The sequence below is a fragment of the Taudactylus pleione genome, unplaced genomic scaffold (genome assembly GCF_031769625.1).
Source record: "Taudactylus pleione unplaced genomic scaffold, aTauple2 ptg000100l, whole genome shotgun sequence".
Lineage (NCBI taxonomy): Eukaryota > Metazoa > Chordata > Amphibia > Anura > Myobatrachidae > Taudactylus > Taudactylus pleione.
In genome coordinates this window covers 1,078,496-1,102,138 of record NW_028284502.1, presented here as the reverse complement: position 1 = coordinate 1,102,138, position 23,643 = coordinate 1,078,496, and the positions used below count along the sequence as shown (strand labels likewise).

The window sequence follows — 23,643 nt, the reverse complement described above, 5'->3', positions numbered from 1 at the left end:
TGACCATCCAAACACACTGCACGATGCCCCAATAGATCTGCAGATATATTGGGCATCGGCTATGCAGCACAGCAGATGCGATATGTCTGAACGACGTCGTTCAGACATATCGCTGGTACACACCGGCCGATGCACACGATATATCGGACGTACAATAGATAGGCCAAAATATCTGCCAGTGTGTACCCAGCATTAGTGGTTATTTCATTTTAGTTCTTAAACTGGTTAGTAATACAGGTTGAGTCTCCCATATCCAAATATTCAGAAATACGGAATCATTTTGGCATGACAGATAATGAAACAATTGATTTTTGATGGTTCAATGTACACAAACTTTGTCTAAGGCATCATTTATTAAAAATATTGTATAAAATGACCTTCAGGCTGTGTATATAAGGTGTATATGAAACATAAATGAAGTTCATGTATGTACACAAACTTTGCGTGAGCCACAAAATTATTGAAAATATTGTATAAAAGACCTGCAGGCTGTGTGTATAAGGTGTATATAACACATAAATGCATTCTGTGTGTATATTGGGGTCCCATGCCCAAGATATCTCATTATAGTATGTAATTAATCCAAAATACGGAATATTCCGTTATCCAAAATACCCCTGGTCCCAAGCATTTTGGATATGGGAGACTCAACCTGTATACATGAGCAAAATGTATAGCTGGCTGAAATTGTATGATAACCACAATATTAAAAGAATGAATAACCCACATTATGGGTTTCAATTAATTTGTTTGACACGGGGCAGCAGCAGATCTTAAGAGTAAAAAAATCTTTAAATCGGACACTAAAATAAAAATAATACTTTACAATGAATATACTTATTGCCACTCCTAAAATAACTTTTTTGAATTCAAATATTTTAAAATGTGTGATAGCCATTACAGTCCATGTTTCAGGAATATCCTTGCTTTAGTCAATTTCTTTTAACCATCTGGACTCATTAAGTCACCTGTGCTCAGGCATAGATATCCTTAAACCCTGGACTGTAATAATACAGTTTGGGAATCTCTGCTATATACTAGACGTGCAGAAAGTATCACATTATTGTGTAATATCAGCAGTGCAATTTATCAGCATACAATTTTAACAAACTGCAAACCAAGTTATAAACTTGCAATATGATAGCTAACCACATGGGTTACAAGTCATACACTGGCAATATGCTCTCAGTCAGCGCTGTAACAGGGTTTTTCTGTGCCCTGTGTCAGCCTTGCCCCCTGAGCGCATGGGGTCATGATGCCATGGCCGGCAGAAAGAGCTGCAGTGAGGACACCTCAGATGCAGGAGCCATGGATGAGCGGAGGTGCTGCCCATAGGCTCTGCTTGGTGGCATCGCTCACACACCCCTAGTTACTGTCCTGCTCTCAGTGGAAACTTTCTTAGGTACACATGTATTATGTGGTACCACCAAGTGTCTAAATGCACTGTACAGGGAAGAATTACAGTGGAACACATGCTCATTAGTACAGATATCTAAATCAGACAATTATGTGGCAAACACTCAATGCATAAATGCATGCAGACCTGGTCAAGAGGTTCAGCTAATGTGCAGACCATGTGATCTACGCAACTGATCATGGAATGATTTCTGGCATCAGATGGGTGGTGGCGGTGATCTTCGAAACTACTGATCTACTACTGGGTTCATGCACAAGTCTAGAGTTTACCAAGATCGGTGCACAAAACAAACAACAAGTGGCAGCTCTCTAGGCGAAATGCTTTGTTATGGAGAGACTTACCCAGTTCTAGAAAGGAGTGACACTTTTTTTATTTTAATTTACAGTATACATATTATATACAGGTAAGTGGTCAATTACCAGCAGGATAGGGAGGAGCTGCACTCATTAGTATAAGCCTGGGCGTGTACATAATGTTATTAACCAATTAATGTTGGCATGTGCAATGTATTTAGGAGTCATCTCATATGTACATAGCGTTCCCGCTAGGCTGTTTTAGCGGGGCAAAAAGCGCCCTGCCCTCCAGGAGGGGGGGCAAAAAGCGCCCTGCCCTCCAGGAGGGGGGCAAAAAGCGCCCTGCCCTCCAGGAGGGGGGCAAAAAGCGCCCTGCCCTCCAGGAGGGGGGCAAAAAGCGCCCTGCCCTCCAGGAGGGGGGCAAAAAGCGCCCTGCCCTCACAGCCTGCGGGTGCCTTTCTCACCCACGGGACGCAGTGTCCCGCGGGTGGAGAAACATGAGGTGTCCCAGTCACCGCCGGGCATGCGCCCGGCATCTATTCTCTTTCTGCAGCGCTTGGGGGCTGCCCGGCATGTCTGTAAGCGCCGGCCACACCCCCAAGTATGACGAAAAGGGGACGCGTCTTATAGACACGCCCCCTTTTCATGACCGCGCGCGCATAAAGTTGCCCTCTCTAGCTCCGGCGCCCTGCCTGCCGCCGGAGCTAGAGTGAACACTATGTACATTACGGTTCTTTATGCTCTGCAAAGTACAATCACACATTGGGAAACGCGTGCTGCGTTTCCTTAAAGTATAAATGTGCACAGCATGAATAAAGTCTTAAGGGGCAAATCACTTCCTTTTTTTGGGCGCTCTAATTTATGGGCGCCCAATGTAGCAACTCAATTGTTTTGGGCGCTCATTAATTAATCGCACTCGTCGTGCCCAATGAGACCGTGTTCAGCTGCGTAAAACTGCTAAACCCATCTAATGTTCTTGTTAGGGCGCTGAAAACACAGACAGGAGGGTGCGAGCAGAAATGCTGGCAGCTACGGCGAAAATAAATGAATCACCCACCTTAATGCTTTACTATAGCGCTGGCTGTATTTCAAATGCAACACGTATAGACTGCATGTATTTCTGCAATGTATGTTTATTTCTTTATTTTTAAACTAATTTAGTATATTGTATATTCTTCTTTTATGGCATAAAGACATCTTTGTAGCAGTTTGTGTGTTTAATGCAGACTATAATACCTTTAATCTGATCATGTGTTTTCTAAACACAGTGGGACATGGGTAAGACTTTTTAATCTCAGACAGTGTACTTAATAGAAGTAATCTCTACTAGAAGATGTGGAACTGTACTCATTTAATTAAGCAATGTACACTTCGACATATACAATAGATGTATTGTTATTATCCTCCAAACTTAACGGTTTTAAAGAGGCTGGCAAATAGTGTGGGTGCGCCATGCTCGGTAGCAATTCCTGCATTTTACAGGGCTTAGCAGCAGATAAACACATTGTGCCCTTGCCAAGACTACTCGTCTTTATTACTAGAGGCTAGAGATGACAAATCCTATGCAATCCTTTGTAATCCAGGCTTGGACCGTCTGCAACAGGTTCCAGGTGAGGAATGTCACACAAACTCTAGATTGCCATTTGGAAAGGACAGAAAGACTGTAGATGCCAGCTAGCAATCAAACCATAAAAATAGTGATCAATTCCCTTCCTAATACACGTGTCGTAAAGCTGTACTTACTGTGGATCAGAGATATAAACTCACTGATGAGCAAGTTATTTGCAAATCCCAGGCTAGTTTTCCCCACTGCACATGTTATGTCACTGCTGGATTCTATTGTGGGCTTTACACATGCAGCTTCAAGTATGGATTTAACGCAGGGGGTTAGTAATGCACAACTCTGCTTTCAAAGGGAAGAAATATTAATTGTAAGGTGCCATTTATATAGTGTAGTCCATATCTGCAGGTAGTCTGCGCGGTCAGCAACCAATATTAAACATTACAAAAGGTTAGTGCCAGCTACTCTGATTGTAAAAAAAACAAAAAACAAAACAAAAAAACAACATTACTGTATTAAGTGGTGAGGCACAGGCATTCGTAATGTCTTAAGAAAATGGTTTCTTTCGGCTGATCAGGGAAAATCTGCTTCCATTTGTACCAGATCACTAAGTGCTTTAATTGCTTATATAACTTTCATGTAAGGAGAATTATTCATGGGTAAGAGCATCTCGTGTGTGCAAGTTGCAGTGTGTCTATGGCTGAAAATGTAACAGAGGAAACCATTATGCAGTCTGTATGAAAGATTGAAACCATCTGATAAATTCATTATGAACCAGTGCCTCATTATCAGTAACAATGTACAACAGATTCCTACTGGAGCAGTAAACTAGATCATCCTGAAAAAGCTGCCACCAATATTAATGTGATCTAGAAAGTGTATGAACCTGCAGGAAAGATGAAACCCACAGCCAACCCCTTCTGGTCCCTTCACCTGCCAGGAGGTAATTGTATATAATGATAGCGACCAGCTTTCTTATACTAACAAGATACTCATTTCAGACTCGGTTTGTACTGCAAGCAGACTGCCATCACAATCTCTCCTAAATGACGTCATTGGGATCTTATAAAGTGATGGTTCCATTTGAATTAAGGCTCTGAGTAGAATAGCGTAAAACCCACTTAAGTGGACTTTCATGTGTGCGTATTGCAATAAAACGCTTTCGGAAACACAATGCAAAGGGTTTTCTCGCGACCACAATACAAATTCACATACCTGCCCATTGCTAGAAGGTAATTTCATGCGCACTACATCTATAGCACACATGCAATTTTTTTGCCATTTTGATGTCAAATCTTAACATATCTACTAAGTCAGGAATCTTAATGCATACCTTTACTGGTTGCATGCAGGAACTACCAGCAGGGAGGAAACACTTACCCATAGGTTGTGATAGGGATCAGTTTTATTGCCAGGATCATAGATCAGACAATTTCCACCATAATCCCGTTCTGGTAGGGGAACACCCAATTTGGGGTCAATAAATTTCATGAACTGCCTTCCATCATGTACAGTCTGCAAAAAAAAGGGGAACAAAAAATACAATTAAAAAACATAATATATCTATCTATATTGATCTCTATATAGAGTATATATATTTGTCTGTAGAATGCATGCTTGAGTTCATGGCACAATCTCCCTATTTTACAGTTTGGTGCCTGCCAGCAATACATACAGCCATACCATTAACATCTATTTGCCTAGGTAAAAATAGATTTTACTCTAAAGGCAGAGGTCCCCAACTCTGCATTTACATTCCAGGTTTTAAGGATATCCATGCTTAAGCCCAGATGGTTAAATCAAATTGATGGAGGTACTAATTAAGTCACCTGTGCTGTAGCATGGATATCCTTAAAATATGGACTGTAATGTCAGAGTTTTGGGAACCTCTGCTCGAAGGCATATAAGTAGTAAGGAAAAGGACAGGCAGTTGCACAGATCTTTTGCATGGTATCCTATAGGTCCAGGACAGTAAGGACAATCTTATTTTGTCTTATGTGCTGGTCTACTTATGGGCATAATAAAGGTCATATGATAAGGACCCAAGTAGCAATCAATCAGTTACCCCTATGGGGCTGTTTGGCACAGACTGAACACAGCAATGTACGTTGGGCGTGTACCAGACCCCAATGTACTAGATTTTCATCTAATAGCAAATTCAAATTGCTAGTACATAAAAGTGCTTAATAAAATGCTTGAGATTCTCTCCTGCTACTAAAGTAAAATGAGACACCCTAGTCTCCTTCACATTTGCATGGTTACCTGAAAAAGAATGAAGATGAGAAACAGCTCGTACACCACACTGACACACAGCCAGAACCTCCAGTAAGCTGAAAGACACAGAAATTCAGACCGTTACCAACCAAGTACCAAGTGATAGGAATTAGGAGTTCTCGCGCTGTCGTGTCTGCTGCATTACATGTAACAGGTCTAGTTACTGTAATGTGTTCTCTTTCTTCCAACTCTGTTACAGCTCAGAAGAAATGTCAGTGAAGGGGGAATGGACACGTCAGGCAGCTTCTTACAGTCGCTGACCAATCATCGCATACATTGACGACTCGCCATTCTTGAAGATAAAAGCAATGTACTTCCTGCTAATCTGGCCTGCATCCTCCAAATCTCAGGTATACAGAGTATTTGTGCCGGAAGCTTTCCCACAGATTGCGGGGGGTGGCATAGGTGGTTTCTCAGGAGCAAGGCGAGTACATGGGAGGGCCATACTCAAAATTTCAGTTTCTGAAGAGGTTCAAATTTTATTTATAGAATAATTCTAAAATTCATTGAAAAATATCAGTTTACAATCAATGGTTACATTTACTGCATTGCAAGTGTGAAAACATTTTGTAACCTGCTTTCATAGCTACACTCGAGGACAGCTTGAAAAAGGGAGTAAAAATTAAACATTCCATATACATCGATACACTTATTTCACACAGGCTTGTTAATTGAGGTCATCACTGCCGCTATAAATATATAACTGCCATGCGTGGGCTTTGCTGGGAGAATATAGCCACCTGTTCTGGATAGCAGCACAGAGAATAAGTGATGTAGTCAGGATCGGTTTTATGCCATGGTAAATGCTACTAATCTCCAGCCACCAGGATCCACTGGCAGGAGCGATACCTAATAGTCTGAAAAAACCATGGATTGCCCTTTAACTTGTGTCTGGTACTGCCCTGAGAGTTATGTTGTTAACAATTGTACAACCAGCTGTTATTGTCTCGATAAGACCCAAAAGTTTTGTATCAGATGTTGCAGTTCAGAAAAAGAATGCAACACGGCATTAAGCTGTACATACTGGCTCTATGTGTAGTGCCATAACATGTAGAGCACCACCATTGACGGAAGATTACTTTTACCAAGATTTTTGCATCATGCAGGTAACTAACTATGCAGTGTATACCTTTATGTAAACCTAATATACTGCTTATTGCTAGATTACTTCTCTACTCTTGAAATATTTATTGAAATCAGGCAGATTCCACTCTTACTACCTTGGAATGCAACCCAGCAACTTAATCTAGATAGGTTTGGGTCACATCCCAGGCAATGACAAACCTGGGCTGATCACAAACTAATGACTAAAGCTGGCCACACACACAGCGATATTTTACCCAATCTGGCCGATTCCGACACATTGGAACGACAGATCGTGTAAAATATGGCCAAATCCTGAGTAAATCGTGAGTCCCCACTCACGATGTGAAGCGCGTCCCCGCTGGTCGCACATCGCATCTTCAGATCTGCCATGCACTAGGGCAGATCTGACAATCTCTGAGGCGATGCACTGTGAAAGTCTGGATGCAGGAGAGATCGTATGAAGATTGGACACCAAATTGTGTGCAGATCGTGTGCAGAGCTGCAGGGGAGAGTTTCAAGGGAAATCGTACACATCGGCTCATCGTGTGCAGATCGCCATGTCTGTGGACAGCTTTAAGGTGCATACACACGTAACGATTTTGTTACTAACGATTATCTGTCAGATTTTTTTAAAGTGTAATGAACGATTTTTTGAACTACAAACAATTTTTGTAACTTCCCTTAATGAAAATCGTTCAGTTGCTCAGTCAGAATGAACTACAAACGGGAACGCGCATGAACGATAATCGGTCATCTTTATAACTCAGAAACAGAATGATTGAACGATAACGACATTGTTATAGTTAAATCATTCAAAAAAATCGTTACGCGTGTACACACCTTGAGAACTACAGAAGGAACCATGACACTTTTCTGTGATTACAAAAGCGCAGCTCTTCTCTTATTTATGGTTGCAAATAACAGCGGTTTTACATCAACACAATTTTGCCACCCCGCGCCTTTGCTCCAGGCCCGAGACAAGGCATAGAACGGATACCTGGATGAGGTCTTGAAAATGGTCCATCTTTAGCTTGCGTGACTCCAAAACACAAGAACACCAATATGCTGGCAACAATCCCTCTAAAAAGAAAAAGTAAAGGAAACAAAAATATTAAAGTCTAAAAGCTGCAATGAAAATAATAAAAAATTACAGCCAAACGTTTGCCGTTGGAAAAGAATTAACTGTTGAGAAACTGGAAAAACCAGTGACTACAAGGTTGTCTGTCCTCACAAAACGTACATTACAGTCTATACGCCCACCGTGCTTGCATTCATCAACACTACAACGGAGGACAATTCAATAGTTTTTTGCAGCCGCGAGTCGCCCCTAAAATAATGGGAGCTATTCAATTGTTTGTGACTGCTGGAGCCCATTAGTTATCGTAGATCAGAAGGACGAGCGCACAAATAATGCGAGCCCACAGCAGTCGGATCCAACAGCACAAACAACTGAATAGCTTCCGTCACTTTAGACGGGAGCTGCGGATGGAAAATATTTTTTAATTCCCCTCCATAAAACTGGATTGTGCCCTTTGAAAGCAACAGACAAGGTTTATTTGCCCTTCCAATGGATTAATAAAAAATGAGGGACACTTATAAAATCTGGTGTAAAGGAATAAATGTAGAGCGTAGCGTAGCAACAGGAAAAAAAAAAAAAAAGGGTAATATGATTTGCTATGGGAAAGTATACACTCTCTGCACCAGTGAAACGCCCATGGTCACATGCAGTAACAAACCTGCTTACAGTAAAACTAGTAAACTGGCAAAAAAAAAAGTGAATAGATCACCTTAAAAAACAGGTCAAACTTCAACTAAACCATATTAAAGTCATTGACTCAGGTCTATAGGGAAGTAGAAGCAGTATAAAGCCACAGCCACACCATACGTAGCAGTCTAAAAATCTGAAGTGACCTCTCGTTCATCCACTATCAAAGAACTATTAAGTAGCCAACAAGGACACGGAATGAGACTATCTCCAAAGTATTCCCTAATGGGACAAAAAAACAAAACAAAAACCTTCATCATGGCGGTACTAATTAAGTGCGCGTGATGCAATCAGGATGCATTTGTTCTCCCCCAGGAGAAATTCTACATAGATTACTAAAGGCTATACATTAACTGTCCCTTTCAAATGCAGCCTCATACATTAGCTAACACGTCAGTGCCTACAAGACTAGGTCCTGAAATATTCTGTGCTGCTCTAAACATTCTTATGGTCCGATTGGCTCCATTTACAATCCTCATCTACTTTAAAACATACAGCAGGTGGTGACTGAAAAGAAAAAGGAACATGACCAAACACCTTAAAATGCACTTAAAACTACAAAAGTTCAACTGGGCAGGAAGGGCTGAGAGGTTAGGATAGGAGCATGTACACTTCCTCTTGTTCCCTGAACACTAGCAATAAACAGGAAATCTCCAGATAGGAACACAAATCACAAGTTTTAATAAGTGTGTGTGTGTGTGTGTGTGTGTAGGTAGGTAGGAGGGGGTGTAGAGCTTTAAACCATCTATTTTATATAAAAGTGTCTTCATTGGAACTGTATCAATCGGAGAAGGAATTTAAGTGAGCTTACTACATAGAACAGGTATTACTATTATTAGGCTCCTGTTACCTAATTATAGAATTATTTTGGCCATGAGGGGCATTTGTTCCTCCTGTATAGGGAACTTCTCTGCGTCTGAATGGATGAATATACTGCAGTACTATACATTGAATCAAACACTACTCCCACTGACCAAAGGGACAAATCATACCATTGTCTTTTGAAAACTGCTTTAAGCAAATGGGTGCTGCTTGTTAGGCATAGGAATGGCCTTGATTTACACAATGAGCTTACAATTACCCTTTTGTTTTGTATCCATATTGAGTATTTATATGGTTATGCAGCCAGCACTTTATATAGGAATGCAGCCATCATGCCAACATTTACAATGTCGACATGGAACATGTCGTCATCTGCAGAATGTCGACAGGTTCACAATGTTGACATGTGAAATGCGAACATTCTCAAAACGCTGACAGTCATGGTTAGGCTGCTGGAGGTGAGGCAGGCCGTGGGAGCGGAGGGTTGCGGTTAGGCCGTGGGAGCGGAGGGTTGCGGTTAGGCCGTGGGAGCGGAGGGTTGCGGTTAGGCCGTGGGAGCGGAGGGTTGCGGTTAGGCCGTGGGAGCGGAGGGTTGCGGTTAGGCCGTGGGAGCGGAGGGTTGCGGTTAGGCCGTGGGAGCGGAGGGTTGCGGTTAGGCCGTGGGAGCGGAGGGTTGCGGTTAGGCCGTGGGAGCGGAGGGTTGCGGTTAGGCCGTGGGAGCGGAGGGTTGCGGTTAGGCCGTGGGAGCGGAGGGTTGCGGTTAGGCCGTGGGAGCGGAGGGTTACGGTTAGGCTGTGGGAGCGGAGGGTTACGGTTAGGCTGTGGGAGCGGAGGGTTAGCGTTATTCACCGCCGGTACTGCCGCAGATTCAGTCAAAATTCTTTCAGCATGTAAACGCTTAGGGCCCTCTACCCCCATGTGCTTTTCCTTTCCCTTACTTATACTATCACCTAACTCCAGCGGGATGGATTTTTGCTTTTCTGTTTGAAAATAGTGCCTAAAGTGCCCTTCACTGCGGTCTATGAGGCCTATATACAACCTTTCTGACCCGTACATGGGGCCATAGTTGCTTATAAGCTTCCATCATTGATGTGAGGGCACTGTGACTAACTACATTATTTTGAAGCAGGCCGTTAGGGTTCAAACATGAACTATTACCACATACTTTCTTTTTTCTACATTTATTATTTAACAGTTACTTATAAAATGCCAGCAAATTCCGTTGCGCTTTACAACTGGGAACAAAACAGTAATAAAACAAGACTGGGTAATAACAGACATACAAAGCGGTAAGAGGGCCACTATTCGCAAGCTTGCAATCTGTAGGGAAATAGGCAATAATAACACAAGGATAAGTGCTACATGTCGCATATCGGTCCAGCCAGACTGCAGAGGTTCTTGGTGGCTGTATGATCCAGTCACACAGGAATGTGGGCCTACGGCCAACACAGATACATAATATGAGATATGGTAAGAACTTACCCTTGTTATCTCTATTTCTACAAAGTCCATAGGGTTCCACAGGATACCTTGGGGTATAGGTGTGACGTCAGTCGCAGGGCACCAAAGAGTTAAGCTTTCAGCCTCCCAGGATGCACTAGGTCCCCCTCCTATACCCCGCACCCGGGCCAAGGCACCTCAGTTAGTTACCAAGCCATAGGCCGGAGGAGGAGAAGGAAGAGAGAGAACAAAGATCTGGACACATACAAGAATCACATTCTCACCAGAGGGAGACGGAAAACCGGTGACCAGAGCAAAGCCCATCTGCAGCACAGGTGCGACAGGGCGGGAGTCCTGTGGAACCCTATGGACTTCGTAGAAATAGAGATAACAAGGGTAAGTTCTTACCATATCTCATATTTTCTACTTCAGGGTCCATAGGGTATCCACAGGATACCTTGGGGATGTCCCAAAGCAGTATCCTTTAAGGGTGGGGACGCTCCTGTGCAGAAAGGAGAATCCGCCGCCCGAAGGAAGCATCCTGAGAGGCGAAGGTGTCAAACCTGTAATACCTCACGAAGGTATGGACAGAAGACCACGTAGCAGCCTTGCAGATCTGAACTGCCGAGGCACCACGTCGAGCTGCCCACGAAGGACCCACAGACCTAGTGGAATGAGCCTTCAGAGAAGGAGGGACCGGTAGGCCTTCATGAAGATAAGCTTCAGAAATAGCCATACGGATCCAGGCTGCCAAAGTTTGCTTTGAAGCAGGCCAACCCTTTTTACGGAAGCCAAAGAGGACAAACAAAGCGTCCGACTTCCTAAATGAAGAAGTGCGGTCAACATAAGTCCTTAAGGCCCGCACAACATCCAAAGAGGCCTCACCCACGGAAAGACCCGGTGAGTTAAAGGCCGGAACAACTATTTCCTCGTTAATATGAAACTGGGAAACAACTTTGGGAAGAAACTCGGGCCGAGTGCGGAGCACTGCCCTGTTCCCATAAAAAACCAAGAAAGGGGGTCTACAAGAAAGAGCCCCTAACTCAGAAACACGTCTGGCCGAAGCAATGGCCAGAAGGAAAACAGTCTTAGCTGTTAGCCATTTAAGATCCACTGAGCCCAGTGGTTCAAACGGCGGTCCTTGGAGAGCCCTCAGGACCACAGCCAAATCCCAAGGCGCCACAGGTGGAACAAAGGGCGGCTGAATGCGGAGAACACCCTGCATAAAGGTGCGCACATCCGGGATTGTAGCAATCCTACGGTGAAACCAGACAGATAGGGCCGAAACCTGTACCTTCAAAGAAGCAAGGCGAAGCCCATGATCTAGTCCCGCTTGCAGGAAGGCGAGAATCCGAGACAGACGAAACTCCCGCGGTGCATAACCTCTCGGTCGACACCACTGGAAGAACGTATGCCACACGCGATGGTATATCCTCGCGGAAGACGGTTTCCGAGCTCGCAACATGGTACGCACCACAGAGCTGGAAAACCCCCGGGACCTCAGCATGGCCGTCTCAACAGCCACGCCGTCAAAGACAGCCGAGTCAGGTCCGGGTGAAGGCAAGGACCCTGAGACAGAAGGTCCGGTCGTAGCGGCAACCGCAGAGGAATGTCCACGGACAGACCCTGAAGGTCTGAGAACCAGTGCCGTCTGGGCCACGCGGGAGCTATCAACAGGAGCGTCCCTCCTTCCTGTTTGAATTTCCGGATTACCCGTGGAAGAAGGGAGACCGGAGGGAACAGGTATGCGAACCGGAACGTCCACCGGACGGACAGAGCATCCACCAGAGACGCCCCTTCGTCTCTTGTGCGAGACCCGTACACCGGCAACTTGTTGTTGTGCCGGGACGCCATGAGGTCGATTTCTGGAAGACCCCACCTGTCCACCAGTAGTTGAAAAACGTCCGGGTGCAGGGACCATTCCCCCGGATGAACGTCCTGGCGACTTAGAAAGTCCGCCTCCCAATTGAGCACTCCCGGGATGAAGACCGCTGATATGGCCGGAAGATTGCGCTCCGCCCAAACCAGGATCCGAGAGACCTCTACGAGAGCCGCCCGACTGCGAGTTCCTCCTTGCCTGTTTATGTAGGCCACGGTGGTAGCGTTGTCCGACTGGACCTGCACCGGGCGACCCTGGAGAAACCGCTGTGCCTGCTGGAGAGCATTGAAGACCGCACGGAGTTCCAAGATATTTATTGGAAGCTCCGCTTCTGTCGGCGTCCACCTGCCCTGGAACAAGTGTGGACCCGAAACTGCTCCCCAGCCCCGAAGACTGGCGTCCGTTGTCAACAGGACCCAATTTGGAACCCAGAACGGACGTCCCTTGTTGAGGTGGGTCGTCTGTAACCACCACGTAAGGGACAGGCGAACCTCCTGGGTGAGCACAATCGTCTGGGACTTCAGAGACTGAGTCAGCCCGTTCCACTTGGACAGGATCAGGTGCTGCAGAGGTCTGGAGTGAAACTGGGCGTATTCCACCATGTCGAACACCGACACCATGGAGCCCAGTAACCTCATCGCCGAGTGTAAGGACACCCGGCGGCTGTGCAGACAACTGCGCACCCTTGACTGTAAAGCAGAGATCTTGTCCTCCGTCACGAAGATCCTTTGCTGTCCTGAGTCCAATAAGGCTCCAAGATGCAGAATCCTCCGAGACGGGATTAGAGTGGACTTCTGCCAGTTGATTAGCCAGCCGTGCCGTTGCAGCAGTGCAATGGTCAGGTCCAAGTGGCGTAACAGGAGCTCTGGAGATCCTGCCACCAATAACAGGTCGTCCAAATACGGCAACATGCGGACTCCCTGCAGCCGCAGAGAAGCCGCCATGACCGCCATCACCTTGGTGAAAACACGTGGTGCTGTTGCCAGGCCAAAAGGTAACGCCCGAAACTGGAAGTGGTCGCTGCTGATTGCAAACCTGAGGAACTGTTGATGGCGCCAAAGAATAGGGACATGCAGGTAAGCGTCCTGTATGTCCAATGACACCAAGTAGTCCCCAGGTTCCAGCGCCAGAATGATGGACCGTAGGGTCTCCATCCGAAACTTCGGGACCCGCAAAGACTTGTTGAGTGCTTTGAGGTTGAGAATCGGACGATATGACCCATTGGGTTTCTGTACCAAAAATAGATTTGAATAGAAACCCTGGCCCCTCTGGGAGAATGGAACCGCCACTATAACTCCAGCCTGGAGCATAGTGTGCAATACCTTCCGCAGCTCCGTAGCCTTGTTCCGGTCTGATGGGAGACCCGTGGTGAAGAAGCGAGCCGGGGGTCTGTGCCGGAAGGAGAGGGCGTATCCGTGGGAAACCACCTCCAGAACCCAAGTGTCTGTCGTAGTGGTCGACCAACACTGGGCGAACTGTAGCAGGCGGCCTCCCACCCTGGGATCCCCCAAAGGGAGGCCCGGACCGTCAGGCCGCAGGCTTGTCATCTGGCTTGGGGGCCGGACGTCTGGTACTCCATGCCTGCTTCCGGGGCTTGACCGATTTCTTAGGGCCAGCCTGTCGAGGAAACGACTGTGGTTTGGGCCTGCCCTGGGCCCTAGATGACCGAAAGGACGATGGTCCCGAACCAGAAGGAGCAGCGGCCGACGGGAGACAGGCAGATTTGGCTGCCGCCAGCGTGGCCACAATCTTATCCAGATCCGGACCGAAGAGAACTTCTCCGGTAAACGGCAACGCTTCCAGACCTTTCTTGGAATCTGCGTCCGCCTTCCAGGATCGCAGCCACAAGGTGCGACGAGCAGCTACCGCTGCTGAAGAAATTCTAGACACCAGAGTACTAATGTCTAGAGCCGCCTCGTTGATGTAGGTGGCCGAATCACGGAGATTGCCAATCAACTCCGCCTGATCGGCCGGACAGTCGGATTCAAAAGAAGCCTCTAATGAATCCGCCCAGCGCTCCATCGCTCTGGCAACCCAGCAAATGGCCATAGCCGGCCGTGCTGCCCCCCCTGCAAGGGAATAAGCGGACTTCAGGCAGATTTCTACCTTGCGGTCCGTAGCATCCTTAAGGGAGGACATGGATGGCATCGGCAATGTGGCACTACGGACAAGACGGGTCACGTGAGAATCCACCTGTGGAGGGGATTCCCACTTCGCAAAATAATTATCCGCGAACGGATAAGCAACCGCCAGGCGTCTCTGCGGCTGGTATCTTTTGCCAGGTTGTTTCCACGCCTCCTCTAAATGGTCCACCAACTGACCCGAAAGAGGAAAGACTGTGGCATCGCCCTTCACATCTTTGAAAAAGGCATACTTAGATGTAGCCGCTGGGGGAACTTCGTCCTCAATCACCAAGGCTGTGCGGACCGCCCGAATAAGTCCAGGAATATATACTTTGGACTTAGCATCAGCGTCCTTAGTATGGAGAGGTTCCTGATCGTAAGGATCTAGAATCTCCCCATCATCAGACGTCCCTTCGTCATCCTCATAAGGAGCGGACAGAGACGCCACCGGCCTTTTATGAGACCGCATCACAGACTCCCCTTGCAACACATCCGACAAGTGCTGTACAGAACTCGTCAGGGAGTTAACCCACGCTGGCTCCTGAGAACCCGGGAGCGGGGAAATAGGGAGACTGTGGGGTACCACCAATTGTCGTGGGAACCCCTGCATGGGTGACGACACCACAGACTGCTGGGACAAACCCATCGGAGTAAACGCGGGCTGCGGAGCTAACTGGCCCACTAAAGCTGTTAACGCCTGAGCGAAACAAGCCCAGGGCGGCTCCTGTACCGGTGCTGTAACCGTAATAGGCCGCGCCATGGACAAACACTGCCGGCAAAGGCCCTCCGCGCTACCCTCCCCCTCCGCTAACGGTACTTTGCACGTGGTACACTGTAGCCGGAGGGGAAAATCACTTTCAGACATGATGGCACCACGTATGTGACCTCTCTCACCAATTAAGTATTAAATAGGCGAGAGACCACCCTGCAGCACCGCACCGCAAGGGCTTTAGCAGAAAGAACAGGGACAGTAATAAAGCTGACAGTTTAGAGAAGAAAAGATTACAGGCAGCAGCGCTAGCACAGTCACATACAATGCAGAAAAATAACAATTCCTGCACTAACAGCGCTGATCACTCAACTACACAGACACAGGGCCTGGTAGGACACAGCGCTGCATACACAGACCTGACCACAGCGGAGGAGAGGTATGCGGGGGGACCCAGACCACGATGCTTCCGTCCAGCGCTTCCAGCAGCGTTCACCATGCGTTCTGGAGAAGATGGCCGCCGAGGAGCAGAGAGGAGGCTGGCCTGGGGGAGGAGCGCTGCCACAGGACCAGTCTGCAGCATGCAGAGAGGGCTGTGTGCAGCGGGGGAGGCGCCGGCTGTGAGACAGGGAAGGCGCGCTCCCCTGGCATGCATTTAACCCCTGGGACGCCGCAGCGCTACCGCTCTGCTGCGGTCCGCTGTCCCAGGGGGTAGTGGAAGCGCAGGTTGGTCGCCTGGCTCCACGCTGCAGCCAGTCCCCAGGGAGCCCCCTGCCTGGGGACTTAGGACCATGTGATCAGCGGGGACCCACCGCGGGACCCCGCTGCTTACCTCTGTCCCCCTTGAATCCGGCCATGGTCCGGAGCATCTGGGGTCACCGCTAGCTGTGACCCCAGACGCCCACCAGCATCCCCGGATCAGTACCGGCGTTCTGGTACCGGCGGGGTGTAGGGAAGACAGCATGGACGTCAGGACTGACTGTCCATGCTGTTCATCCAGTTGTGCAGCCACAGCTGCATGAAGAATAAGCTTCAGGGGCTCTTCTAGCCCCCACTCCAACAGGTGCACCCGACTCCGGCCGGGCACCAAACTAAACTGAGGTGCCTTGGCCCGGGGGCGGGGTATAGGAGGGGGACCTAGTGCATCCTGGGAGGCTGAAAGCTTAACTCTTTGGTGCCCTGCGACTGACGTCACACCTATACCCCAAGGTATCCTGTGGATACCCTATGGACCCTGAAGTAGAAATTTGCAATAGCGAGGAGAAGTACCGATAAAAACTGCCTTTTATTATAAGGTCCTATTACAGACATCTCATATGAACACTGTATTTTTCAGTCATCTTTACCAAGAGTTATTTTAAACTTTTCACATAATAGCCTCACTCCACCCAAGTGCAAGTGCCGCCTTAGGTAAAGTACCATAGAAAGTCATACCTATGCGACAGGTTACACACAGCCAATCAAGGAGTTCTACACCAAAGTCATCTATAATAAAATGGGCTTAAAAGTCCGTCTAGCAGTTGCGCTCTAGACAGGACGGATGTAAAGAATCTATAAAAACCATGTCATTAGACTGGTGATACAATGAGCTTGCCATGTAATAACAGAGCAGCAATAGGGCTCTTGCCAGAACAGGTTCCTATTCACACATTTAATGAGTTCATGATATGGCTACAGAAGTGCTTTCTCCCTTCCATAATAATGTGGACACATGGTGGCAGTGTTCTATTTCGGTCTATGCAGAATATAAATTGGAGTAAAATGAACCTCACAAAAAATAGTAACTGTGCCTCATGTAATCCCGAATTGTGTTTAAAAAAAAAAAAAAAAAGGGTGCTAGGCACTGTCTAGGGCCAGTCACTGTGTTGTGTACACAATACTTAAAAAAATAATTCAGTAATAAACCAACATAATAAAATATACACGCATATAATGAAAGTGCTGCCGTAAACCCTGGTAGTCTCCCAGGAAAGATGCCAAAAGAAACCAACCTAAAAACTATTTTTAGAAAATACTGCGCATATAGGCATTGTAAATGAACTAGAAAAATAAAACCATCATATATAATTGTCTCGAAATAAAGGAATATAAATATAAAAAAATATATACTGTGTGAGCGACCTATGTCAATTAACAAAAAAGCAAGTTCAATAAACATAATACAACTGTTATACCAAATCATATATGGTTTATAAAGAAGTATTGTAAAATGGGTATTTTAAAACACCAGAGATATGGACCCATCCATCTTTTGCAAAAGCATTGTAAAAGTCAGTGGAGGCTCCAACTACAATTACCAGGTGCCTGCTCAGTCCTATAGGGTGCAGTGGTTTATATCCAGCAGGGTTGGAATGGCCTGCAGCTAGTGCATTCCCTTAGCTGTAAGGACTACAAGCCAAGCCTTTATTTTTTTCGAGACAATTATATATGTTGGTTATATTTTTCTAGTTAATTAATAATGCGTATATGCGCTGTATTTTCTAAAAAATTTTAGGTTTGTTTCTTTTGTGCATCATGTAATGTATGCTTACCCGACAGCTATACAAGCATAGAAAGGTGAATCAGTATACTAAGGAAAGCTTACCTAACATGTACTGTAGCACAGCCTCATTACATAACTGATTTAGCTTGCCAAGTGCCTTCAGGTTACTTTCAGTTCCTGTGTCAATGTTTTGCAATAGGATAAACTTGCCAGCACTTTGACCTTGAACGTACAGTATTTACATATTCAGAAAGAGAAAATCTCCATCAGAAAATGGACAAATCAAACCTACATTGTAAAGAACAACTGAAGCGTTACCCATTTTACAACAAACTAACCATCGGCGTGCACTCCAGATTCTAATGCTGGGCACACACTGGGTGATGTATCGTGGGTGCATTGGCGGGTGTGTACCAGCGTTATGTCTGTGAATTACGTTGTTCACAGACATACAGCATCAGCTGTGCAGCACAGCCAATGGCCGATAATATCTGCAGATATATTGGCACGTCGTGTTGTGTGTGTACGGTTGTCAGCCACCCGCACACTTTCTGCAGTGGCCGCCGGTGACCTCACAACTTGGCGGGCACATGCCCATCCAGTTGTGACATCAAACACATCAGGCCTACGATTAGTAACACTTTCCAATCCTCAGATAGGAAGGCGGATCGGCCACAGTCATCCTAGTTTCCATTTTAACAGAAAAATCATTAAATGTGAAAACCATACAAGCAAAAGCAAAATACATAACCGTAAGAGGGGCTCATTCACACGTCAGCAGTTTTATACCATTTTCCTGTCTTTATGAAAATATAGAAAATACAAATCTGCTTCTAATGACACTAGATTTCTCAGATATACAAACATATAAATGTGTGTAAATAGGAGCATTAGAAGACTGTACCTTTTTATATTGTAGGCTGTGTCTTGAGGTGTTTCTTCAAGTAATGTGACATATACTAAGGAACACGTGAGGATAAATAGTACGGTTAATGTGTGCGCTCTCCTATAAAATATATGGAGAAAAAAATAAATAAAAAAACATTAGCGTTAGATTAGGACACCAACACCACACATCAGTCATTCATCATCATATTCAAACCATAAATCAGAATTTTGTAGCCAGATCATTTAAATGCTCTTTATCTCTAAAATAGTGGGGCTGTCACCTTTTAGCTCTACTAATCTGGAAATCACAGACTTTCACCTATGCAGATGTGCAAGTAAATATAGATCAGCTGATAAAGGCATTAACTAGTCCTACCTGTACCCCCCATGATGTTATTTTTACAGACTTGCCTAACCTGCAGTTACTATCTGCTCCGAGCCTGAATGGTAAGGTACATTATGGATCGCTACATTGGTTTATCGATGCAGCTTTCGTATACAATGCCGTAGGTGCTAAAGCTGGGTACACATTTAACGATGTGAACCCAGCGAACCTATCGTGCGATGGGACCCAGTGGGGGTCCCGGCATCGGCAAGTGCATAAACACTTGCCGATGTCGGGAGCAACGACGTGGCAGTCGCCCGTCAGACCTGCATGGGAGCGTGCATCATTGGCTACATTGAGGGTACACACTAGACGATATACCAGATGTGTCGTCACATATCGTCTAGTGCAGTGGTTCTCAAACTCTGCCCACAGGACCCCACACAGTTCACGTTTTCCAGGTCACCTAGCAGGTGCACAGGTGTATGCATTACTCACAGGCACATTTTAAAAGTTCCACTGAAGGAGCTAATTATTTCACTTGTAATGAGACCTGGAAAACATGCACTGCTTGGGGTCATGAGGACTGAGGGCCTGATTCAGAGGCGCTCGCTATATGCGAGCGCACGCTCTGAATCAGGATGGATTGTTTTTTTTTGTTTTTTTTTTAAATCAGTCTCCCACAGCTTTTGCGAGTGACCACCCACAGCTTTTGCGAGCGGCCTGGAGATGGTCACGACTATCGCGACCTTCGGGCTTGCGACGAGACCTTGTGGTAGGGTCTCGGCTCCCTCAAGCCCGAGTGAACTTCCTGCTCTAAGAGCAGGAAGTGCACTACTGACATCACGGATGATATCAGTAGGTCCGCCCACAAACGGCAACATCGACAGCCGCCCCGTTTTGTAGCGAGTCCTGGAGCGAGTGAAGTTCTCACTCGCTCCGGGGCTCGCACACGCCCACTGGCCGTCCATCGACCCGCTTGCGAGCGTGTCTGAATCAGGCCCTGAGTTTGAGAACCTGTGGTCTAGTGTGTACCCGGCATTAGTTTCACTACAAACAATGTAACCATGAAATATAGCACATTACATGTAGGAGATTCTACCCACCCAAATACCTTACCCATGCAGGATCAGAGCAGGGAGATAAATGGCTGACCGAGTTGTCTGCAATGGGTCAGACAATGCAAGCATAAAAAAAATAATAAAAGACCATGAAAGTTAAAGAGGTGGGGAATTTGATGGACGACACCATTATTACAAAGTATAATCAGCAGGCAAATAAAGAGCTCTAAAGCTGGGTACACACGGTACAATGTGTACCCAGCGATGCGATCCGCCGGCCGACATATCGGGCAGTCCCCACATACGGAGCGATCCGCTGCACGACTGCCCGATACGCCGACCCCCCCTGCATGGACCAGCATGGGATCGTTCCTCGATTTTCCAGATCTTATGAATACAGAAAGATCTGGAGGAGCGATGGATGACTCCACGGGAGCGCGCAGTGGACTATATCATGCCCACACACAGAATGATATAACTACGATATCGTTCCAATCCGTTGCATCGGCCGCTATATCGCTCCATGTGGCCTATCCATTAGACGACTTTCTGAACGATGCGACCAAAACCTCCTGGTTTTGGTCGCTTCTTTCAGAAAGTTGTCTAATGGATAGCCGGCAAGGACCAGCGATGCGCGTTCACACTGGGTCCTTGCCGACACAGACTATCTGTGGAACATGCTGGTCAACGTGACGACGATCGTCAGGTTCTGCATGTTCTCAGATAGGTCGGTCTCCTGCACTGAATGACGTTCATTTCGGGCACCACACCCAGCGACCTGAAGGACTGAACGCTAGTCGTTCAGTTTTTCAGGTCGCCTAATGGTTAGGCCCCTTAAGTAATCAATCTCAAGATAACTGCTCCAGGAAACGCTTCTTTGTATAAGCCAAGGTACCTTCAATTTACAGCTTTTGTAAATATGACATTGATAACCTCATTCATATTTCAGACAGAACATGCCATTAATCATTAACTTAAGGATGCATTTAAGGGATGACTAAAATCCAAAGTCAAGTGATGAAGGACAAAAACATTGCAGTGTTAAATTTTACACTACTACTACTGCAGGCGATGTTATTCTCACATTTACAGGTTAGTATCTTAGTGGGACCTGGCACAACAGCAGAGACTAGAGACAGCTGTGTTAAATCTTTAGCCCTGCCCACTCACGAATTCACAAATCTACAGACAGAGCTTTGCAGACTTGCTCTGCAGAAATGCAGTCATTTGTTGAGAGTCTACAGTAGCACCGCTCTGCTAACATGGCAACCTCCTGTAACAAAACAAAAGGCAGCAGCACAGACGGTGTAACGGTTAGCATTGCTGCCTCACGGAACTGAGGTCCCGAGTTTGATTCCCACCATGGCTCGAACTGTGTGGAGATTGTATATTCTCCCCGTGCTTGCATGGGTTTCCTCCAGGTACTCCATATACTGGTATGTTAATTGGCTCCTGACAAAAATTAAACCAAAATTGTGTGTGGGTGAGGAATATAAATTGTAATTGCATTGTAGTGAATGGCCAAATATTCTCTGTAAAGCGCTGCGTAATGTGTGTGCACTATATAAATAAATGGTAATAAATAATTAATAACAGTTTAGGGAAATTTTAGCATAAACATTCCAGTTGACATTATTGTATGTAGCTCAGTAACACACAGCCTTTGAGGAATTTCTCTAAGACTGTGGTGTGTCACTCAGAGGAATGGCTCTCTTGTTCTTATAGTCAGATATGAACATTCAATGAAATAGCTTTATTCTCCAGAACGTATGATAATAAATGACACACTTGGACAGAATTACTGCATGTCCACAACTACAGAAACTGTGCTGAAAAGGGGAGACCAAAGGCTCATGTATATACTCCATGGCTAACAGCGTACTCCGGCTATCCAACATTTGAATAAGATTTTATTCAACTAAACAGATCCCCTTAAAATGAGATCACGTGCTCTGTATATCTCATGAACGGGTCAGGATGTCTTAGCTCATGAACTCTGAGGATTGTTTAGCTGTGTACCTAGGGGTTGGTTACGGAATGCCAATGCTGGGGATCTCGGCAGTCAGAATCCCGACAGGGTTAGCATACAGACACTTGTTGGTCGGTATGCTAACCCTCCCCCACTCCCTACCCTGACCCTCCCCGCTGCCTGACATTAACCTCCCCCTCTCCGATGCCTAACCCTCCCCGAACCCCGCTATTTATCTTCGGTATCCAGGCAGTTGGGATGCCAGCGCAGGGATTCTGACCGGCGTATGTAAAGTAGTCGTTGGCATCGCGACTGCCGGGATCCCGAACGTATTCCGTACCTAGATTCCTGCAACAAACCGCACTGTCCTATACACGGCTATGAAACATTGCTTTGTGCTTAGAGAAACCTACAGCAGAGCTCAACCAATGCAGAATAAATCCATTCCAAGTATTTCAAGCCATAAATTTCAGCATCGTCCATTTCAAAATAACAAACGTTGTCCCACACGACACTGAATTCGTTTCCTGCCATATTCAGAATAATCACGTAAGAAGGGAATAAAATTAATTACGATAATGCGTTTACAGAGGTTATCGCATCTATATGCCACTTAACGCAGCCTGGCGCAAAGGTTTTGCTATTCATTTGGCCTGCAAATTAAGCCACGTTAACTCTCCATAGCATTTGATGCAGGTTTTTCTTCCCAGCTCCTAAGCAGACGACATGTTTGGGAAAATCTCCATTTTAATTTACAAATGTTGGGACTTGGTTCAGAAACCACAGGACACCCCCATAATGATTAATTAGGCACTCAGAATTTTTTTAAATTGGCAATAATGACGCCATTTTTGGGGTGATATTTTACAAAAGGGAGAATAACGGGTTAAATGATGACAGACAGGTACATGGGGATGTTGTATTGATGGGACAGGTGTATTTAGGCTTGCAGGTGGGAGTTACAGTTGTTAAACAAGTGTTTAAGTTGCAAAAATGACAAAAAATTACAAGTCTACAGACCTTTTTATGCAACCCAAATTTATCTAGAGCATTCATTTGCCAAAAGTCACTCGCTTTCTATTTTTTTTTTTTAATAACCGTGAAAAAACTACTAAAAGAAATGCCATTTCACACATTTTAACAGCCCCAAATACTTTGCTTTTGGCCACTAAGACTTCTATACTGTTATGCAATAAAAGTATATGATAAAATCAGCCTGTACCCCAAAAAAGTTTGTACTTTTTTAGGGTACACTCTGATTTCCCCATTTTCCCCACACTTAGCACAGCTAACATCATAGAAAGGCGCTGGGATAAGCTTTTTCCAATTGAAATGTGCATTAATCAAAAGCATGTATAGGGCTCGATTCAATTGAACGCAAATTAAATAGCGCATGCAGGGGCTCCCGGAGCTATTCAATTCAGCGCGTTATTAGGTCTGAGAATGCCCGTTCTCCCGTCCCTTGCGTCTTAAACAGGGTGTTTAGTCGAGAGAACGGGCATTCTCAGACTAAACTGCCTGGCGCAATGCTGTTTCCGCAGCGTTAAGG

The 23,643-nt window shown here is 45.9% G+C and overlaps 1 protein-coding gene across 3 annotated transcripts in view; it reads right to left on the bottom strand.

Annotated features, from left to right (window-relative positions):
* Positions 1-23,643, bottom strand: part of PTDSS2 (phosphatidylserine synthase 2) — a 126,012-nt gene that overhangs the window by 22,376 nt on the left and 79,993 nt on the right. For all 3 annotated transcript variants that reach the window (XM_088470399.1, XM_088470400.1, XM_088470398.1), the window contains 4 exons: positions 18,756-18,857; positions 7,629-7,711; positions 5,534-5,601; positions 4,652-4,786 (listed from right to left, as the gene is read on the bottom strand). In XM_088470399.1, the coding sequence (XP_088326525.1) occupies positions 4,652-4,786; positions 5,534-5,601; positions 7,629-7,711; positions 18,756-18,857 (388 nt within the window). The remainder of the gene's footprint in view (positions 1-4,651; positions 4,787-5,533; positions 5,602-7,628; positions 7,712-18,755; positions 18,858-23,643) is intronic.